Raw genomic sequence first — 24,166 nt, 5'->3', positions numbered from 1 at the left:
TTACATAACAATTAGGTTGATATAGTTTTAGATCAAGTAAGTTGAAATCTTTAAAAAAAAATTTATAATAGCTCCATTGTTTTTTAAACCAAATGATACTTGGTTTTAAAACTACAATATGAAATCGTTTTTGAGCAGAAAGTTTAACTAAATTAATAGAAATTGCAAAAAAGATTATGTTGAATAAAAATGGAAAATTGTTTTAAGTTCTTTAACAATAAATAATGAAGTTAGCTAAATGTTTTAATAATCTTAAGTTGAGAAATCTATAGCTGAGAGTAAAAGTAACTTTATAATCTGTAGTCTACAAGCATTTATCTTAACAATATAATATTTGATGCATGATCTTTACATTTTTATTGAGCTATATGTTTCAACTATTTTTCTCCATATTATTTTTACGTAAAATAATTATTTCCAAAGAACCCGAATTACTTAATAGTGATAGTATGTATCTAATGGACAGTTTTTAAAGCTTATTCTAATGTTAGGCCAATAGAAATCTGATGAAGGTCTAAATAATCATTTAAAATGTATTTAATGAATTTTACTTCCAACTGAGCAAAATGTTAAAATTATTATTATTGTATTTTTTTTGGTTTAGATTGTATAGTTAGTGGAAAATTATGAGATCAAAAGATTCTCTACTATAATTCCTAAGCAGCTCTCACTAAAAAATAAAATAAACCATCTTATGAAGATCTTAAAGCATATTACTAATATAATATATTTAATATATTACTTATATAATATGTGACACCCTTTAACTAGTTTAAAGATTTTTAGTGTTGACTTATGATACAAGTTTTGTTTAAAAAGGTTTATATCTATTATAAACTTTAACTGGCTCATAGACCCCTTTAATGCCAATTCAAGATTTGCTTCTTGGAGAACAAGACACTTTGCACCACTGATGAGAACCCTAATTACACTAACCTTTGAGAATCCTAATTACACTTATTTGAAATTTTTGAAAATTTTTTGAAACTTTTGTAGTTTTCTAATTGCTATTTAAAGTTATTATGATAAATCTGTATTACACAGATGAGTTTGAATAAACATTTTCCTTGAATATGAAGTATTTGAAATGTGTGAAACAACTACAATAACAATCACAGTTTTACTGTAAATAGTTTGTCGCAAATTTGATCCGGTTTTCTCATATTTAAAAAAAAAAAGAAGATTTGTAGCTAATATGAATGGCAGTTCATATTAGTTACAATCAAAAGACCCAATACGGCAAAAGCATATTTTATAGAGTTACAACCATTGGCATATTATACACACGTGTAACAGAGTTACAACTATTGGCATATTATACACACGTGTTCTGTTTATTGGGTAATGAAATAAAGTTTACATTAAAATCCACAACATGATTCATGAAACTTTTTTTTTCTTTAGCTAAAAAATTTTAGACTTTAAAAATTGACTTCTCTTTTCGCTAAATGGAAGAGATAAATGTAACTATTTTTTGTAATAAATGACTAGTGTCTTTTGTTAATTATTTTATTGTCGAAAAATAAAATCTGTGGGTGCAGCTCATTGAAAAAGAAGCTTTAGTTCATTCTGTTGTTTAAAAATCTAGCGTCGTTAATTCATGGATGTTTAGCATTTTAAATTTAGTGTTATTTAACATGGCTTTTAGAGGGTGTTATGTGATATAAATGTTTCTTCTTTTATGAAGGATTTTGCAAATAAAAGCAGCTAAAGAAAGTTAATGTTCTGCTTGAGACCATATCAAGCTACTAATAGATGACTACTTGCTTTTTATGTTACTTTTTGTAATAACCTAGTTATTCTTTAATATATTTTCTTGTAGATTAACAAAGAAAGGTACAAGTATTTTTCAATGTAGTACTCATGTCGTGTTGTGAGGGGTGCAAAGTGTCGGGCCAATTGGTTTTAGAAACGCAGAAGTTACTTTGATAACCAAATAATGTATATTTTTGTAAGTTAAATCTATCATAAAATCAAATCGTCATCATTAAAGATTTTTATGATTATTAAAAAAGCCATAAAAGTTCATTGTACCACGTGAAAGTTCAATGTACCTCGTGAAAGTTCATTGTACCACGTGAAAGTTCATTGTACCACGTGAAAGTTCATCACACCACGCGAAAATTAATTGTATTACGTGAATGTTCATTGCAACAGATACATAATTATTTCTACATAATTTAATTAAGTTTCTGGTTCTATTACAATTGGGGTACTTAAGGCCATAGCTAAAAAATAATCAACTAGTAGTTTTAGGTACAATATAGAATTATTATATTGTGCAAAAAAATTTTTATAATCTTTTTCAACTTCATTGAAAAATAGGAAATTAAAGATAATTCTAAAATTATTAAAAAAATAAAAATATGAAAATTTAAAGCCGCACACATGGTTTTATAGTCCTGTTTTAGGCGCTAACGAAGTGGAAGAATGTTTGTCCTAAGTTTCTTACAACTTTTTAGGAACAAAATCAGTACTGGCCTAGCAATACGGCTTTTCAGGCATGCGTTGCAGATAATTACCTATCACAAGTAACAACTTTTCCGACATATAGACACTCTCTGCTAAGCGCACTAAAAAGTACTCAAGACCTAATCATCAGTGACGAGCCAGATCATATCATTGACATCAAAGAGAAAACGCCATTGGGGGCTAGAGCACAAGGACAAGCACTCAGCTTAAATTTTAGGCATTTTTAAGACCACGAACGTTGAAATAAGGCATCAATTAACTACGCGGACACGCTATTTATGGAATAAACAGAGTACAATGAAATATTAAAATAAATAAAATCGTTTGACTGGAAAACTTTATTTAGTGGTCTCTCAACAAACAAATGTTACCTTTTTTTTGTCAAAAGAGAGAATACGCTTTATATACCAACTACAAACACTCTTTCTGACGAAGTTGCCAACCCATGGGTAACACAAACAGTTAAAGAGGCAATAAATAAAAAAAGAACTCTGTGGGAAAAATATCGAGCTGCTGGGTGCTTTACGCAAAAAATCCCTCGTAAAAAATATAACGAATCATGCAAACAGGTTGGGAAAGAAGTCAAAAAAGGAGTGCTAGATTACGAATCAATAATAGTTCAAGCCTCAAAGAGTAACCCAAAATTGATTCACGTCTATATTAACAAAAATGCAAAAAAACACCAAATACAAGTTTTAGAAGACAGTACAGGTGAAAACACAGTTGATGAGGAGGAAATTGAGTCGCAAAGTCCGATGCCAGATTTCAAACCAAGGGCGGAAGTGACATGTACGACGCAGTTTATTGCACGTGATGAAGTATAGAAAAGACTTGATTACCTTGACGGGAACAAGATGATGGGGATCGACGGCGTCCATCCAAGGCTTCTCAAAATGTGTGCTGCAGCGTTTTTTGTTCCACTTACTTTATTCCACCTTACTTACTCCACCTTACTTACTCCACCTTATTTTTTAGACTTTAATTTTTAAAGGTTAGGTGTCAGACAACTGGAAGCGATCAAATAAAATACCTATATTCAAGAAGGGCTCCAAACTAAAAGCATCTAATTACAGACCAGTATCACTCACTATTCCTTGTAAAGTTATGGAGCGTTTTGTTCAAGACCAGATTTTAAATCATTGTATTATAAACGGTCTTAAATCAAAAAACCAACACGGTTTCGTTTTTCAAAAGTCGTGTCTAACAAACCTTCTAGAAACACGTGATCTTTTAACAGAAGCTATGTACGAAGGTAACGCTACAGACGTAATCTTATCGAATCTGGCAAAAGCCTTCGACAGAGTTCCACACTATAGACTTCTCCACAAAATTCAAAACTACAGAATTAAATAGGATCTTCACGCATGGATTAAAGCATGACTCTAGGAAAAGCAGCAGAGAGTCGTAATTGGAGATTGTACATCAGATTGAAAAAAACGTTATTAGCGGCGTACCACAAGGCTCGGTCTTGGGTCTATTATTGTTTGTTCTGTACATTAATGATCTTCCAGACAAATTGGAGCATTAGATCAAACTCTATGCTGATGACAGCAAAATTATTAGCGTCATAAAATCTGATTGGGATGCGGAGAGTCTGCAAGCAGACTTAGACAAAGCCATTGAATGGTCAGATTGCTACAGACGTAATCTTCTCGAATCTGGCAAAAGTAAGCATGACTTTTCAGTATTAAATGTCATGAGCTGCAAGCAGACTTAGACAAAGCCATTCAATGGCTTTGTCTAAGTCTGCTTGCAGCTCATGACATTTAATACTGAAACGTCATGCATACTGGCCGAGGAAAAAAAGTATCAAAACGAGACTATTTCATGCCTGGACGAGACGGCCTGCCTTTTGCAATTAAAGTTACTCATTTAGAGAGAGATCTTGGAGTTTTAATCTCAGTTGATCGGTGAATGCTAACCGCTCCTTAGGAAGGCTGAAAAAAACTTATCGCAGCCGTAGTTTTTCACTGTTGAAACAAATGTATACCACGTATGTTCGTCCTGTACATACTCGTGACCCGTGATTACCGTTCCAACGGACAAATAGAGAAGCGCTATAAAAAGTTCATAACTATGCTACAAAAACCATTTTTGAGTTTAAGCATCGCACCGCCGCGCAGTGAAGAGTCATGTTAGGTCTTTCGACACTTCAAGAAAGAAGAATAAGAGGTGATTTAATTCTGATGTTCAAGTTAATGCGTGAACTCGATGAAATAAACTTTCACGTGCCATTCGATTGTCCTTCGTTGTCAAAGTATATAATGCGTAATCATAATCAAAGACTTTCACAGCAAAGAGTACTCAATTGCATGCCAAGAAAGAAATTTTTCAAGAACCGTGTTGTTTTGCATAGGAATACCCTGCCGCTAATAGTAATTGACGCAAATTTGGTGAACATGTTTAAAAATCAACTAGATGAAAATTTAATTCATTTAAAAGAGAATTTTAAAAGATGACTTGAAAATAACTCTCTTCGCATATGTTTCCAGTATTCTATTATATTCTAAAAGTATGGTACTTGTGTCGCAGATGTGCACGAGTATCTTATGACTGTTAGTATAGAGGTGCCTGATGCAGCACATTTTCGTTGGTAGTTTAAAAATAGTGAGCATTTATGATTTTTCCAAAGTCTATAGATTTATTACGGATTTTGGTATATATATTTAAATTATTGATCACTAAAATAAACTAAACTAAACTATAAAACTAAAAACAATTTTATTAGAACAAAAAGAAAATTTAATATGAGCTGGTGAGAATTAGCAAGTCAAAAAAAATTGAGTTAAATGAATATTTATGATTACAAAGCATCATTATGTTAAACTTGAGACTGGTGTAAGGTGTAAGTTTATGTAGGCTAACAAAACGGTTTTTTAACTTTTAGTTTGTAGGGCTCTACGCTAAATCTATTAAAACCTTAAATATCTCAAATTAAGGAAACGTTGACTTACACCATTCTGATTTTCACCAGCTCATATAATACACAGAAACCTCAGAAAGGTTTATTTAAATAAAGCATTAAGTGCTAAAGTACAAATATTAATTAAAGTTAATCAAGTTTAATTTTTAAACTAAATTTTAAAAGTTATAAAGTCAATTGAGCTGCGTAAATTTTATACTATTAATTTTTTTTTTTTTTTTCTTATCTCACTTAATTTACTTATTTATAACAATATTTTAACTCAGGGCAACATACAAAAATACAGCATGTGCAGTACCAAACAAAAGAGAAGAAAGAGATAGAAAGTGAAGAGGATGAACTCGACGAGGCGCTAATAGAATCAGGTGATGATATAAATGATCTAACAAGTGGTAGTGGAATAACGGTTGGAAATGATACATTGGAAAACGAAAAAAACGTAGATGCTAGCTTAGAAACAGACGATTCAGAAGGATCATCAAAAGATTTAGAGAATGAAGAAATAGAGTCGGAGTTTTCAGACAACGACTTTGAATCTGGCGACAGCTTACTAATAAAAAATAATCACGCTGGTGTTATAAAACATGAAGTCGAGAATAAATTTCAAAATCAAATAGAGAATTTAAACTTTAAATCGAATAACAGTAAGCAGCAATATAAAAAGGAAAACGACACTAAACTAGATAGCACATTGTACCATTATTCGTTGAAAAATACTTCATTAAACGCGTTTAAGTTGATGCAAAACCTATCTTCTTCGAAAAATATTAGCAATGAAAATAATACTGACCATCTCAAACACTTTAACAGAACAAAAAAAATATCTGATGCTAATTACTTTCTAGAAAACAACTTATCAAATTACACTTCGTTAAAGAAGATGGAAAAAAATATAACACAACTTTTTAACTTTAGTCTACCCGCAAATATAAGTAAATACAAAAGTATGTCAACAAATAGTCAAAAATTTCAAATCAAGCAACAACCAGGTAATAATATCACTGATAATTTTCTAATTAAATCAAAAAGACTAAACGACAAAGGTACAATTAAGAATAAAGAACTAAGCAACAGCAAAAAAGATAAGCATTCAAAGTTTAATACTAACATTACCAATACAATTGACTTTAATAATCTTGACAGTAATGGTAAAGTTTATCAGAAAGATTCAAAAAATCTAAAAAACAGCTATTCAAATAAAACAAAACTTGCTAAAAATTCTCCAACATTATTGCATAATGCTTCAACAAAGCTATACAACGCACCATTAAAGTTGTATGACGCTCCAACAATATCATATAACGCTCCAACAACATTATATAACAATCATACAATGAGGAGACGAATTGATCTGCTAAATTTAAACAATGAACTTATCAGCAACTTTACAATATTTTCCCCCGCGAGAATTTCTTCTCCAACCCAGGATTCTTTTGTTACTGAAATATCCACTGAGTTTAAAAATGAGCAGGATAATGCAACATATCCTGTTCAAGATGAAACTGATGTTATCATAACTCCAGACGGAGTACTAACATCAAAGTTAGATAATAGAACAAACGAGTATAAAAAAGATAAAGAAAATAGCGTAATCAGTAACGAAAAATATAATCGCAAAATCATTAGCGATAATGATAATCACAAAATCAGTAACGATATCGGTAATAGCAAAACTAGCAACGTTTCTAATTTTTTAGTAAACACAGATAGTTTACAAATGAATGTCATTAACATTTCGGTAAATCGGAATTTAATGCCTACCACTTCAAAATCAGATATTGACAAAGAGATTTCTGGAGAATCTGAAAATTCGGGTGATTCTGACAGTTTTGTTTCTGGAGATTCAGGGGATGAATATAAATCATTCAAAAATAATAAGGGAATTCTATCAGGGTCTGGTGATGCGTTCACTAAAGATACAGAGTACAATCAATTTGCTGAAAAAATTGAAGATGCGCTTGATGAATCCACTTCAATAAAAAAAAAAAATATTACTCACTATATAATAGGAAAAAACAAAGCGTCAACAACAGAAAAGCCAACAAAAGATTTGTTTTTTATGGAGATAGAAGACGAACTTTTGTCCGGCAACGGATCCAATCTCACAAGTCAATTACAAGATCAGCAAAGCTCCGGTGACATTAATAACCTCACCACAGAAACTAAAAATATTTCAAAAGTTGCTGAAAGGATAGACGCACTAGAACAGGATATATATTGGCTCGATATTATCAATAAAACAGCTGATACATTGTTAAGAAATAACTCCGTTGATTTTTTGTTAACAAATAAAACCTGGTCGAGAAATCAATCAGATGAAATGAACTCATCAATTAATTCAAATTCAATGTACAAAACAGTGTTAAAGGAAAATCCAAGTAATAATTTTAAAACATCTTCAGAGTCATTTTTAAATTCTCTCAAATCTGAAAATCTAACATACAACAACATAATGAATGAAACAATGTCTCCAACCCCTCAAACAAGACAGTTAAGTCAACCTATTGCAACCATGGGAATAGCAAAAACACAAGAAGAGTCAAAAGAAGAAACATTATTTAATAAAACCTTTACGAACTACAATGAATCTACAGACCAAAAATCTTTCAACCTAATTAAAACGTCATCAAAATTTTCTGTTGTTCAGAATGAAACTTGGGATGTTCAAGATAAAACTGCTGATGCTCAGAACGAAACAACAGGTGTTCAAACAACAGGTGTTCAAACAACAGGTGTTCAAACAACAGGTGTTCAGAGTAAAAGTATAGATTTTCAAATTGAAGATACAGGTTTTCAGGATCAAACTACGCGCATACAAAATGAAACTATCGATATTTCTGATAAAAGACTTTACGGATCAGAATACGATGAGAAAAATGAAAATGCGTATCAAACTTTTCCAGTAGCACCAATAAGTTTATACCCTAAAGTTGAATTTTTAAAAATTTACACACCTTCTAAAAAAAGTTTTTTGCCTTTATTAAAGGATAATGGTTATTATAATCACGGTAAGTATTCCGATGAAGAAGAAAATAATAATGAACAGGTATTTAATAAGAAAGACGTGGAAACTAAAACACGAATACAACAGAGTTATGACTCAATCAGCAGAGATCTTATACAAACCAAAGATGATAGTTTAAAAACAGAGCAAAAACAAGGAAACGGTTTTATGCATGCGTTTGAAAGGAAACAAAATAAATATGATACGGTAAACTTTGATCCTAGAGTTCACTATTTAGGTGATAGTGAAAGTAGAGTATCAGATACAAGAGACAACAAGCTAGATCAAACTTTAGAGTCTAGTGACATATCTTTTTCTTCTTTTTCACCTGATAGTTCTAATGAGAAGTTTGAAAATATTGATACAGACGGACAAAATCGAATAGTAAAAACCCATTTAATAAATACAGGAATTCCAGCAAACACAAAACTAGGTAAAATGTTAATGGCCGACCTATCAGAAGAAGAAAGTTTAGGTAATGCCTACAGTGATCAACCAACATTTAAAAATCCTTCAGAGTTTAAAATATTTTACCAAACAAACGAAAACGGGTTAGGTAAAATAAATGGAGAAATGTTAGATCAGGATCCAGTTCAGCAAAATCAGATTTTCGATAATGAAGCATTAAATGATTTTAAAGACTCTAATGAACCAGTGAATTCAAATTATATGTATTCAGATAAGGCTTTTAAAGTAAAAGAAAATTTTTTTGAAAGAAAAAGTCTTGAAAACTCAGAAGCCGTTTTAAAAACTGTGTCTAAAAAGAAAGTTAAAAAATCTAGAACAAAGAATGAAAAAAACAAAAACTATCAAAATGGGAATAAAAATATATCGTGGAAAACTTCAAATGGGACAAAAATATTTCCAATAAAAACAAAGAACAATGGGCCACATAGAAACATTATGCCACAATCAGAAAACACCCCGCCAATATCCAGAATGTTATCAGACAACTCTTTTCCAAGCAAAAACTTGTCCAATTCAACGGACATCAAAACAAAATTGTCACGGGTTGACAAAATCTCAGAAATAAAAGCAAAAAAAGAAGAAAATAAAAAAAATGACAAACTAGAAGAAACAAACTTTACTAAAAAAAAAATTAAAATCGATTATACCGATAAAAAAGAAAAAGAAGAAGAAAATGTGATTCAGGGCATGAATGAAGATATTAATGAAAAACAATACAAGATTTTAAACGAAAAGTTGCCTCAGGCTTCAATTCCATGGGAAAAATTGGGTACGAACCACAATATCTCTATTAATGCAGCAGATGATAATGAAGGAAAAACAAAAACAAGAAAATTGTTTCAAACAAATAAAGAAAAAAATTTATTTAAAGAAAAGCACAATCAATTCAATATATTAAATTTAAGTAAAGTTAATTCACGACCCTATAAAAATTTAAACCATAATAAACCCAAAACCTCTAATTCTCAATATGCCCGCTACGCTTTGTATCGCAGCAAATTTTATCCACCAAAAAATTACAACGCAAGGAAAAAAAATTTCTCCCAAAATATTGCCAACGTTATAAAAAAATTTGGAAATTCCCTTGAGAATAGTAAAAGAAATTATAAAAACGGCATTAAAGTTAACTCTAAAAAAAGTTTAAAGTCAAAACATAAATCTAAAGAGTATAGAAAAAAAAATTCTGAAGGAATGAAAACTCCCAAAAAAAATGCTCTAGCTCAACTCCAAGACCTTATCACACAAGCTAAAATTGGGAGATACGAGAATGTTGGAAATGCGTTAAGCAAAACGTTTCAAAATAGCGAAAAAACACATTTTGGTGTTGATGAAAGAAATATACATCAAACTTCAAATCATTCTATAAATCAAAGAAGATATCAAAAGATTAAAGAAGGTATATTTTATTAATACAATTGAATCAAGAAATTAATTTACTTCAATGTTGTATATATCTTTTACTGTTTTGTTGTGGTGGTGGGTGTTGCTATTGTTTTTGTTATTTTTGTAGTTGTTGTTTTTTTTGCTTATATTTTTGTTTTTACTTTTAAATCTAAAGAAGGCTTTTTATTTATTTTGTGTTAAAAAATATTCTTAAGTAAATCATCCTATTAAAAATAAAAATCTTTTATTAAATAAACTCTTTTTTTAAACTGACATAAAAATGAAGCAAAATTTTACCTGTTTTTTTGCGCGAAGATCAAAAAGTTTGGCGAGAATTCTTTACATATATATATATATATATATATATATATATATATATATATATATATATATATATATATATATATATATGTATATATATATATATATATATATATATATATATATATATATATATATATAATAGCGGATCCAGCATATATTAGTCTTTGAGATTTTCCAGACAAGGATTCTTTGCAAAAAATTGCTATGATTGGGGCCTGGGAACAAAAGAGCCCCAAAATTTTTGCTCCCCATGCCCCAAACGTGAGAGCAACAAGTTGATAAAATGTTTTTTGCACTATTTTTAACTATACTTATATTCCTCGATAAATTTCATATTTCATAGTAAAATATTTCAGCGTTCAAAAATTATGACCATATAAAGTTTGAACCCCCTCAATTTGAGGAGGTTACAAATTTATATGGTTATAATTTATGAGCGCTGAGAGAATATAGTTCGAATATATAATAGGTTATACTATGAAAATACGATGAAAAACTTTATACATTTATAATGAATGTATATATGTATAGAGTTTTTTATTTGCTCACATGACAAAATGGATTCTTATGCGTTTTCTGTTTCTAATTTTATAAACTATAAAATAATTAACTACCCTAACTAAAAATTCAACTTGAGGTAAATATAGTTTTTGTTTAATAAGGCTGGACTAGGATTTTTTCTAATTTTAAAGTCGCAACATATTTGTGAAAGTAGAATATGTATTAAATAATAATATAGAATATATCTTTAATAATCTATAACAATGTAATATATATTGTAATAATCTAATATTATTAGAAAGAAAAAGAAAATTTTCTTGCCTGACTTTTTTTTTCTGGTCGCAAAGTTTGAGAATTTCTCAAACTTTGCGGAGCCTAAGTCAATCAAAATATTGTTATTTAACAATACTTTGATTTATATTAAGTTTATATTAGCCCGCCACTTGTGAAAAATTTCCATTTATTCTGTTATAAATGTCTAAAAATGACAATTTTATTCAAACAATAAATTTAAGATCATTTGAATACAACTAATGAAAAAAAATTTTGTGTGCTTTAATGGCAGTTATGAATTTTTGTCCAACATTTATGGTAGGGAAGGGAAAAGTTGTACGCGGGAGAAGTGGAACAGTCTGAATTTCTAATTAGGAGTGGTGCCTAAATACTGTTATTTAATGTAAACAATTAAATTTCTTCCCCTCTATTTAGCAGAAATTACTTTGTTTCTCTGCATGCGCTAGAAGCCCTAATTTTGAAATGTACCTTAAAAAAGTGTTTACATTGGGGTAAAGTGGGACAGAAAAAAGAAATATTTATGCCCCGCTTCTTCCCATCGTCGTTTGATTATTTCGATTCGTTTTATGTTGAATATTTTTATGTTGAATAGATGATTTTATGATTTAATTAGTTTCTATTTAACAATTTGTGTTTAAATATTGTTTTAAATTTATTTGTCTCACTTCTACTCACACCTGCCCCACTTTACCCTAATGTCACGGTTTCTCTAAAAGCAAAAATTTATATACTTAGTTATAATTGGCTGGAAACCTAACGGTATTGAATCGGTGCCTAAAAAGAAGGTTTATTCGTAAAAACCTATTTGGTTCAGTTTATATATCAAATAAAAAAGATATTGCAATCATTCTAAAAAAAATTTACGTGTCCTAACTTCTCCCCACTCTCCCCTATATGATGTACTATCTTATTCCTTAAATTGTTTAAAGACTATATTCTTAAAAGTATATATCTTTAATTCTTTAAAGTTTACAACAAACAATTAAACTAATGGTTTAATAATTTACCCTTCATCTAATTGCATGGTGAACACATATGTAAAGTGTGAACAATAGGAAATAAATAGTAAGAAAATTTTTGTAGTTGTTAAGGTGCTCCCAGAAAACCTTACGGTTTTGTCTCAGAGCACCGCGAAAAATAAAATAGAGAAGCTAAAAACAGGCTAACACTAAATCAAAATAACTCTTACTAAATAATATAGTTTTATTTACACAAATAATATAGTTTATTTATACTAAAGTTGTTAATAAAATTAATTAACAAGCATTACTTATTAATAAATGTACCTTTCCAGTTTTGCCACATTATTTTTCTAACCATTTATTTCACATCTTGAGTACGTCACATCTTTGTTTTTAATGCACTTATTTTCAGTTCGTATTTTTGACGCTTTATTTAGATATAAACGAATGTTCTTTGTGTCGTCAAGCAATTAGCTGAAGGAAAATAAATCATTATAAAAACAGTTATATAGTTTACTCTTAACGAGCAAAATTTAATTCCATGCCCAATTAAATAAGGCCATAAAGTTAATCATTATATGTTTTATGGTATTATAAATTTGTTACTAATATTTGTAAATGATTGAAATATAACATTTTAAGTTCGAGAAAAAGTTTTGAGAAGATTTTCAAGCAATGGCGGTACATGTAGAAGAGGCTTAACAATACACGGAGGTACATTACGAGGAGGAGTTCTTTCTGGAGAATTCAAAAGTATGGGAGTAGTTGATACACAAAAGGCATGCGTGCAAAAATGTTGTAAAAGCGATCGATGCGATGTTGCAATGACAATCGGCAGAGAGTGCATTAACATCCGTTGCTTCAATAGAAAATTATGCAATATAGCGCCGGCAGGAAATGTTGGTGTTTACAGAGACGTATTGCCGGTAGTTACATTTGTTAACAGACCTGTACATAATATTCGGAGGTCTGAAAGTAAGTAATTATTAAACCAATGTTTTTTCTTCCATTAATTTTTTATAATTGTTAACAACAATATTAACTTATACATTGTGGAAAACTTTTCATTTTAATCTTTGACAATTACACAACTCCCAATATTTTTGCTTCTAATCATGCCATTTGAAATAAATAATTTTCAATCTCTGTGTATATATGATTGTAGCAAAATTTTTATTTTAAAACGAAGCAGTATTAAAAAAATCATTAAATATAAAATGATATAAATGAAGTATCCTACACACAGTTTGAAAAAAGTGTTCTAAGTTAGAATATTGATAAAATAAACTAGATTAACGGCATCAAATCAATAAAATTAATTTGATGCCGTTAATCACAATATTGATTTTAAAAAAATTTAGAGAAGTAATTAAATAAACTTTTTTTTGGATTTTCATTGATGTAAAAAGGATGTGAATAACGAAGAATGCAGAATATCAGGTATAATCTTTTGAGGTAAGAGTTTTCTCTCCTTTCACAATGATAGCTCTAAAATCCAATCCTTTATCTACTACTGATTTTAATTTATAAAATTAATATACAATTAGTATATACAATAATCCACTTTTCAAGTCACTCATATCTCAATGTAAAAGCTCAAACTTAGTAGTAGTAGTAGATGCTGTAGCAGCCCGAAGACGACGAGTGTGTGTATTAATAAGACACTTAGACAGCCGTGTCAGTATTAATTTTATTTAAAAATTGTTCTACTTGTTCATTTTGGCCAAATTATTTGCTGCATTGACTACTTTAACAACACGTGACCAAGTAAACATTTAGCCCAATTTAAATATGCATTAATTACGTATAGTTTTTATAACTTTTAGAAGTTTTAGTTTCTTATTTTGGTTAATTAGTTTTCAGTTTAAATTAAAAAAAAATTTAAAAATAAGTGTTCTCTTTAAATTAATAAATGCTACGTTTATAGATTGCCAAGAAAACATTGCAAATTGTTAAATTTTAAAATAACTATATATATAGTCAGATTTTTCTCTATTGTTCTAGACTCTAAAACAATAAGTAATAAACAATATATCTAGAATAATAGAGAAATGTCTAGAAATCATCATGCTAAACAAGATTTTTTTGCTATTAGGAAATCTTTTTGTAGCTTAAATAGCAATTTAAATTTATACTTTTAACTTTTATTCATATTGATATACTTGTTTATTTATTTTGCTGTTATGTATTTAAATGGATATTTACAGAACTTATGCTGACAAGATATCGATTCTTTGTAAAGGGAACGATACTTGTGTTAACTGTATCATCTTTTAGTCACTGATTTTTAAATTTTTTTATTTTGAAAACTCTTCAGTAATTTTTATGCTTGTTAAGAAACAGAAAAATTAAATTTCAAAATAAATAGACCAAAGATTTGTAAATATATTTACAGATGCGCATACAGATATATATTACAGATACAGATATATATTACAGATATATATTACATATATATACAGATATATATTATATATATACTATATATATATATATATATATATATATATATATATATATATATATATATATATATATATATATATATATATACATATATATATATATATATATATATATATATATATATATATATATATATAATATATATATATATATATATATAAACAGATATATATTATATATATACACATATATATTACAGATATATATGCGCATACAGATATATATTTTAGATACAGATTTACAGATGTCAGATGCGCAATAGAATACATTTGAAAAAATTAATTTGGTTTTGTCATGTTGAAACTATTTTTAAGCAACTAATGTTTGAACAAAAAAATGTCTAGGTAAAAATAAAAAATGGAAAAAACCATACTAAAAAACCATACAATATTTGTAAATAAACAATGTGAAAAAAAATTGTGGTAAAAAAATATCTGACGGAGAAACTTAATCGTTAAAAAATCTTTGTTAAAAACTCACCAATAATTCAATTACTAAATGAAATATAAAGTTTACCGAAATTTTTAAAAACTTTTTAAAAATTACATTTTTCAGTTTTTATTTGCTTTTGTGGCAAAAATAAAAAAAAGGATAAACTAATGTTTAGAAGTTTATTTTGAATATTTTTAGTGAATTAATTTTTTGTTTTAGTTATTGTTTTATTGTTAAACAAAGGGACTTTAACTTACACTTCTTAACTAAAAAAAAACAAAGAAAAAAAAAAAGTTCTGAAATATGCTGGCTTTCTATGCAAATATAATTTTGCATTGCTCAAGACTTTTGTATTGCTCTACGCTTTTCCAAATCAATATAAAAATAAAAAATGAATTTCTTTTTATTTCAATTTTAAATTAATTAGTGCAGCAAATATCTTATAACAAGTTTAAATGCAAAACCTTTAAAATATTTTAAACATTTTAAAGGTTTTGCATTTCAAATATTCCAAACAATAACAAACCAAAAAAACGGAAGCACCAGTTGGTCAGCTGAAAAGAAACGGAAGCACCAGTTGGTCAGCCGAAAAAAATGGAAGCACCATTTGGTTAACCGCAAAAAACGGAAGCCCCAGTTGGTGACAAAACTGTGACAATAATTTAATTCGTATTTTAAAACAAAAGAAAATTCTAATTGAGATTTCGTAACTACAAAATGTCTAGCTACTTGGTGTTAAACTTGGTAAATGTGCGCCATGCAGCATTGATAACCGTCAAACTTAAAATTCAGTAGAAAAAAACATAGTAGATCAGCTGTAATTGAAGATCTGCTAAATATTCTTAATGCCATTGTTAACATTGCATCAATGGGAGTCACTTCAAGCAATCGTAGAAGATCAAAGGAATTATGTCTTTGCAAGACACTTGATGACTTAAACAAAAGCCTACTAAAACTGGATTAGTGTCCATCACAAATTGTAACTAACTTAAAATTGTTTCGATCAAGAGAGTTTAAAAATAACTTGAGACTAAAACATTACTTATGAAATCAGAACTGCCAATACAGCTTGCAATAGGTATATAGATGCTGAGTTTAATTTTGCGTGCATGTAATACTTGAATGAAATCCGTTCAATGTTTCGTACAGATTTGTCCCTTAATATAAGTCTCGACAACAAAGCTAAAGTACTATTAGATTTAGCAGCTTCAGCAAAGCAATCCCTAATTTTAAAGCATCTTGATAACCAAGTATTTCTGTTTATGATTGTTTTGTGGTCAGATAAGTTTGCTAATGCAACGGCATATTTTGGACCAACATATGTTGCTCTAAATCATAGTAGAACTGGTCCAAAATATGGCTAAGAGTAAAATGTCTTTACTCATGGTCGTGATTTAAAACTTCTTGTTTCATTAATATTTTAGGTTTCACGTTTTTATTTCAGAAGGTCCGGTAAAACCTATATTTGTTGCTGCATGTGATGAAAGACTTTAAAAAATCCAAGGTTGCGCTAAACCATTGCAAATTGCAATTGGAAGATTTATTAAATGGAATTTAAATGTCTTTTTTACAGGAACTCATGCTCCTCACTAATCAGCTAACAACAGGGTTGGCTTATATTTGAGTTGAGACTTATCAGAATTGAAAAATATGATCATTTTAAGACACATCTAAGTGCATCTGGGAAGATAATTGGCGTTAATTTAAAAAAAAACTAGGAATTTTATATAGACCAGATTAGGATATGATGAGCACCTTAAGCAAAAATTGGAATATTTTCAGAAATAATAATGCTGGATCCAAATTTTTTGCGAATAAACAATTTTTAGGGATCACTACTCTTCTTCCAATTAGATATTTGGGCACCCAAAATTTTTTCTTAAAAACACAAAGGTTTTAAATAAGTAGCAAAAGTGCTCATATTACCCAGACCACTTGGTAATATGAGCACTTTAAATTAGCTCAAACAAAGAACATTCGTTAAGCAAAAAAATACCAACCTGACAGTTAGAACTAATTTGTGAAATATAATGATTAACAAAACTTATCATTAAAAGATCAAATTTTAAACCACTTTTTATTGAAAGAATACTACTATGTTTTAGGTATACATATAAAAAAAAATTATTTCTTTATTTTTTCTATTTTATTAACTCAAACTTTTAAACAATAAAATTACAAATTTTTTTAGACTAAACTTCAGAAAATTACTTAGCATTATAAAAATATTAAAATTTTTTACTGCGTTTTGTTTTTATTGAAAAAGCAAATAAAACCACTGCAATTTTAGGACTTTAAACTAGATAATTTTGATAAAAAACATTGGGTAATTTGAGCGTGCTCGTATTACACAAAAATGGTATCTTTAAATAAAGTCAAGACTAAATGTTTCTATACATTTTTTTTAAACAAAAATGAAATGGATATCTAGCTAACATATATTTTTCGTTATGAAAAATTAAATTTCATTACTTTAGCATGAAAATTTTCGCGGCTTAAAAATGACTCATCACACTAGATCTTCAGTGAGAGGACCTTTAACTACACACTAAAGTCTAGCAGTAGACATCAAATAATGAAGCTGAAAGTTCTTCTTTCTTACAACTTTCTATTTCTTTGATATTTTGATAAAATTGTTTACCATGCTCGCCACATAAATCACACATGTTTTTAGAGGATAAAGTAAGAATAAGAAATCATAAACTGAAATTTTAGTAACATACTTCGGTCTAGGCCTTCATTTTTTATCATAAAATTATATTCTAACACCTTTTTGTAAAAATTTTTTCTCTTTTAATTTTCTTTTTGTCATCATTTAAATCCGATACAAATAAAAGGGTTAATTTCTTTATGTACAAAGCATAGATCATCATCTGTGTTCTTGTGTCAGTGTGTTCTTGTGTCAATGTATACTTCTTAAAGCAGGTAATCCTAACTTTTGGGTATTGGAATTTAAACTGAGTGTGATATTGGACAAGAAGCGGAATTAATATTCGAATATAATATATCTCGATGGAGATATATAGAATATATTTCCAGCTCTAATGATAGTAAGAGAAAGATTAACGCAGCAAAAATAATAATCGTTGAAAAAATTTTGTAGCACACGCAAGATTAAGATTATCAAATCATATGGGGAAGCTATTTAACCAATTGCTTGTTTGTGAAGAATAGCTAGTGCAACAAATTGTGGTATCAAAATCTTATCACAATTTTTAGAAATGTTTTCCTTGACTTTTTTTTGACAAAAAAACTACTTTACTCGACCTTGTAATGCCACAGGTTGTTGAAGGACTTTTTATTACTGATTATAATCCTACTAAATATACTTTGATCAGTTTTGCAGTCAATCTTGATGGTTGTCTTGGTCAAATCCACCATTTTTTCCATTTATGGTTCCTAAAATAATTCGTTTTTCTTTTTCAGCGGAACATTTCAAAATGTTCCGCTGGTATTTTTGCGCACATAGTTTGTTTTTGTTGACGCATAAATTTTTTGAAAATAAAAATAAACCAAAAACTTAAAATAAGTAGTAAAAATAAACCAATTGCTGACCTGGCCATAAATGGCACCACACTTAAAGACATTTCCAAAACGCTAAATAAGCCTCTAAATACTGTCTGCACTGTGATTAAACGTTTTCAAATGACTTGTTGTGTTAAGAGGAATCTTGGCAGTGGTTTAAAGAAGTCAGTTCAAACTCCTCCGTTGATCAAGATCATAGAGAAAAATGGTAAAAGAGCTCTCAGTGAGTGAGCACGCTGAGGCGACCCGAGGGGGTGTATATTCTTTTCGGGACGGCCCAGTGCACACCATCAGAAACGTGGTCAATAAGGATCTTAAAGCACAGTCAAGTACCAGGATTAAAAGATATTAGGTTTCCTTAAGTGTCAGTGAAAAAAGAATTTTAAAAAGAGATCAACAACCATCCTCGTATCAGATAAGAAATTGTTTACTGTTGATTCTGTGTCAAACAGTAGAACGAATCGTTTTATTAGTCATCAACCAGTCCAAGCAGTCCCAAATCATCTAAATTATACATTCAAAACCAAACATCTGGCTTCAGTTATAATGTTTGGCCTGGTTTCAACTGAAGGTCTCAAAATACCTCCGGTTTTCATCAAATCTGGTCAGAAAGTTGACACCAATGAGTCCATTCGAATCCTGGAGAACTATGTTAAGCTCTGGATTGATGCCTACTACTCTCCAGACAACAATTTGGTTTTCCATCATGATGGAGCACCACCACATACGTCCCATAAGAACCAAAGATGGCTCCAGGAGAACCTGCTAAAACACTAGTCAAAAGTGTTATGATCACCTTGATCTCCAGATTTGTCACCTTTTTGACTATTCAATTTGGGTGTATGTAGATTCAAGGGCTTGTCAACGTCCCCACAACAGTCTTAACTCCCTGAGGCCAGCCATTAAGAAGTAGTGGAACAAGATGCTCAAGGACCATATCCAGATCACCTGTTCTAGGTGGTCATTATGTATGAAATACTACGCAAAGAGAAAGTTACGTATATTTTGGAAATAATATACTTTAACATTTTAATATGCAACATAATTAATATTTAACATAAAACTAATTTTAAAAAAATAATAATATTTCAAAAGTTGGCATAGTTTGTTGACCATACAGGTATATTCAAACATCCTCAAGATTTTCCACAAACTACCGTAAACATTAAATAGTTCTTACAGGCTAAAATAATAAAAAGGAACTTTTTCATTTAATGAGTTGCCCCATGAAGACCTAACGGTCTTATCACAGAGCACCGCGGAAGTGCATATAACTAGGAAGTTTACCCCTCTTTTCTAACCGTGACGTGATAATATGTCCAGAATTCGTTTCGAACCTGGATCTCCTGCTTTTACAGCAAGCGCTCTAGCCACTGCGCCACGGCCAGACAGCGTTAAATGAAAAGAGATAATAACTTGTTTGAGTAAGAGTATAAAGTTGTGTTGTCAAGAAATAAAACCAGTTTAGATGTAAGATTGTCAGGAATATTTTAAAAAAATATGAGAAACAATACAAGAACAACTTTGTCATACCTCAGAAGTTCTTTGAAAAGAAGAAGAGCAAAAGAACGGTTTTTTAGAAAAGAATGGTTTAATAATCTCAAAATTTTTCCCAGATACAGCATATGAAGCGAGCTTACAAAGAAAAAAAGCATAGCAAAATTTAATCGAAAACCATCTTTTGCACAATGCCATCGCCATTGCACTATCTTGTGCACGACATAAATTTTATGTTTTACAAAGTTACAAAGTTACAAAGTTAGCTCTTGAATGAAAGATTTAAAATACACATTGAATGCGAGAAAATAAGTTATATAGCCAAAGATGAGATATTAGAAATTAGTTACTTGACTCAAACACTTTGCTAATAATAGACAGAAGATTTGTCGAACGATAGTTAATGAATGCAAAGTAATCTCCAAAGTTTTTAAAAATTGGAACCACCGATGCCATTTATCAGCAAGCAGAAAAAAGTAGATTCAGTCAATGGCTTATTAAATAGTTTAAGGAGTATTGAAGAGAGAACACTTTGTAAGACTATGACAGGAATGTTTTTTGAATCTCAGGCAGTAATTGAGTTTAAAAGTGAAATAAATCTAACGGAAGTTGAAATGAATCGATCGGAAACGGGAGCTTTTTTTGTAAACGACAAAAATTTTTTTGCAAAAAGTTCTGCCTGATCAATACGGAAGCTAATAAGATCAGAGCCATATCAGAAATGGGTTAAAGATGGAATATTAGACTTACCTTTGTTTATGATACTGTTTTTATTGATTTTCCAAAAATCTAGAACCTAACACCTGAAATAAAGTGCAAGTTTAGTAAACTAAGAATAATGAAACATAGTGTCAGACAGCACTTTTTTACATTAATTTCTTGCTATAAAAAAAAACGTTTCTATTGAAGAAAGTTATTCTTGTGAAAATATAAAAATACTTAAAGAATAAAGCTTTCATATCTGCCTGTGTACAAGAGATTACGTAAAAACTATTTCTGAAGATTACTGTGTACAAGAGATTACGTAAAAACTATTACTGAAGATTACTGTGTACAAGAGATTACGTAAAAACTATTACTGAAGATTACTGTGTACAAAAGACTACGTAGAAACTGTTACTGAAGATTACTGTGTGCAAGAGATTACGTAGAAAGAACAACTGATTCTCAAACAGAGAAATTATTAGCAGAGAAAAGTAAGGCGTTAGCTTACGTACCTTCATAAAAAAAGTCATGACAAAAATAAAGTTCAGATTTTTGATTGTAGTAAGTAGTGCGATAATAAAGTGAAAAAGTAAAAAGTAAAACTTAGAGAGATTAAAGCATGGTCTGAACCATTAAATATCTGAGATTATTCATCACAAAAGATATGAGCTTTAGTGCTAGCAGAATCAGTGGCACCAACCAGCCATTAATAATACCAAAACAATAATATGGGCTAAATGATAAATAGAAACATTTAACTTCATTAGAAATAACATTAAAAGAATGCTTCAATGCAAATGATTCAATGCTGATTTTACAGCAAATAGAAGAACTGATGCGTAAATATATGCTCAGGTCAAGCATGTAACTACTTTCTGTTTTTGCGAATGAGGATAATAGCAATCAACACATAGATCCGACGATGAAAAAGTCAAATTCAAATTAGACGTGCAAAGTGCAAGTAAGTCTTGTGAATTTGGTAAAAGGTAAGATTTAATTGATGAAATGTTAATTCAACTGATAAAAAGTTTGTTCAAAGACCACGAACATTTATAAATGATTGAAACATTGTGGTGATGCATTTTATGTTTAACATACTTTAGTAATTATTTTAAGTTATTAGATAACTTAAATCACATATAGTGCATGGTACAGTAGACAATAATCTTATTTGCTCACCTCTAAATTGTTTGCCTAGAAAGCCTTTTCAAAAGTCAGAGGCTGAATACAGCTTTCAGTTTCCCCAGATGATTATAATTATTAATACACCATCTCAAGTCTTTAATTGAGATTATTGAGACACCATCTCAAGTCTTTAATTGAGATTATTGAGACACAATCTCAAGTCTTTAATCAACTAGGAGCCCTAAGATATTTTAAGTCAGAGTTTGTTTTTCCTAGTCTTTGCATAGAAAAGGAAATAAGGCAGTATGACATGGAGCAGATTGTACTAGTTTACCCGTTACCAGAAAAGATTATTTTTTCTCATTTAAGTCTTTCAGTCTCTGTTTCTTTTTGCTTAGTTCTTTAACTTTCTTTTTTTTAAATCTTTCGTGTTCAGTTCTTTTCAATTTTATTAATATCAACTTTTTTGCTTTTAGTCTTCTTTTAATTTCTTACTTAAAAGCTTCTTAATTTTTATACTTTCACTTTTAGTTTCGACTTCTGGTTCCATTTTTAGCGCAGCTTGCATTTTACAAAATGTTTTGAAAAAAATTGACAGTAGATATTTTCTTGTAGTTTCTTTCATACTTTCAATTCGTTTTGTGTGCTTAAATTTTTTAAAACATAGAAATGTATTCAAGTATTTAAAAGCCAACTTATTATTTAAATTATTTAAAAACATTTATTTATTTGCTATAACTATATACTATTTTTTGATTTCAGTACCACGTCCTTTGCTTTTTTCGGAACAAGATCCATATTCTGTGTCCGAAATTATCCAACAATTAGATGAAAGCGAATTTTCTGAAGTGCGCAAGATTATAAATGAACTCGATCAATATTAAAGCTTAACCAGGTTAGTTGTTAGGTAAAAGTTGTAAAGGTAATTATTTAACAAATATAAAACAAAAAAAATGTTTAACAAATAAAAAAACTTGCCAAACATTTTAACTTTGTTATTTAAATTTAGAAGCTTAAAACAAACGAAAATATATATAAACTTTATTTGTTTTTACGCAGCGCGGACAAAATCTTATCCAGCTATCTATTCATTTGGTTATTGCCATATATTTTGACGGTGTTTCCGCTGTTCACCTTGGTCGACCTTTGTAAAACCGCCAATGGAACAAACGTTAAAAACCTTTAATTTTCACGGGAAAAAACTCGAAATAAAATGAAAAATTATTTATTATGAAAAAGCATAATGAGTATATGATGCGCTCAGTATATGAAGTATTGCTTAAAAAGTCTACCAAGGATACAAAAAATTGCATTGCCTACAAAAAAGATACTGAGCATAAAAAAGTTATCAGGCATACTTTCAGAAAGATAGAAAAGAATTATAATGAAGCTAAAGAAAGTTACAATAAACATTTCAACCAACATATCTAATTATTAGTTTATAATTTATTGTAAGCTAAACTTTACAATGCAACATAACCTTAAACACAAAGGTGATGCGAATAAAACATTTCAAAACTTCAAAATAACCAGATGCTTATTAGTTGCCTCTCGACTATAAAAAGATAATTTAATATATAGATTATAATATGAAAACTTGAAAAAAACTTATTTAAATGAGTACTTTTGTAATATATAATATATGTTGCAAAATTGTTGATATATATATATATATATATATATATATATATATATATATATATATATATATATATATATATATATATATATATATATATATATATAAACGAAACATGTAAATGACTTGTAAATGACCTTCGATTGAAGTTTTTTTTAAAAATTTTCTCATTGTTTATTCTTACACGATTGTAATTTATTTAAAAATACAATTTTTCAACAGGTTTATAAAAAACAAAATTACATAACTACTTTTTTTAGACTAGTTTAGGATTTACTAACAAGCCAAGTCTTCAAAGTTATCCCTCCTATGTTTGAAAAATATAGATTTATTTAAATTACTACTGTGGTTGTATAGCCCCCAGTGTGCCGTGGAGGCAGTGAGGACTTGGCACCCAATTTTTTGGCAAAAAGCTTTAAAAAATTATTACATGTAAAAATCGTGTT

At 29.3% G+C, this 24,166-nt stretch overlaps 1 protein-coding gene across 1 annotated transcript in view; it reads left to right on the top strand.

Annotated features, from left to right (window-relative positions):
• The window catches only part of LOC101235210 (putative uncharacterized protein DDB_G0282133), a 61,665-nt gene extending 37,944 nt beyond the window's left edge, over positions 1-23,721 (top strand). Inside the window, exons 4-7 of the mRNA XM_065800050.1 lie at positions 5,662-10,263; positions 12,974-13,306; positions 22,844-22,976; positions 23,141-23,721. Of these exons, the coding sequence (XP_065656122.1) occupies positions 5,662-10,263; positions 12,974-13,306; positions 22,844-22,965 (5,057 nt within the window). The 3' untranslated portion in view covers positions 22,966-22,976; positions 23,141-23,721. The remainder of the gene's footprint in view (positions 1-5,661; positions 10,264-12,973; positions 13,307-22,843; positions 22,977-23,140) is intronic.
• Positions 23,722-24,166: the final 445 nt, after the last annotated feature.

Source organism: Hydra vulgaris, chromosome 06 (assembly GCF_038396675.1).
Source record: "Hydra vulgaris chromosome 06, alternate assembly HydraT2T_AEP".
In the NCBI taxonomy this organism is placed as follows: domain Eukaryota; kingdom Metazoa; phylum Cnidaria; class Hydrozoa; order Anthoathecata; family Hydridae; genus Hydra; species Hydra vulgaris.
Note: the sequence above shows the minus strand (reverse complement) of the source record. Positions and strands in the feature narration are given on the sequence as shown.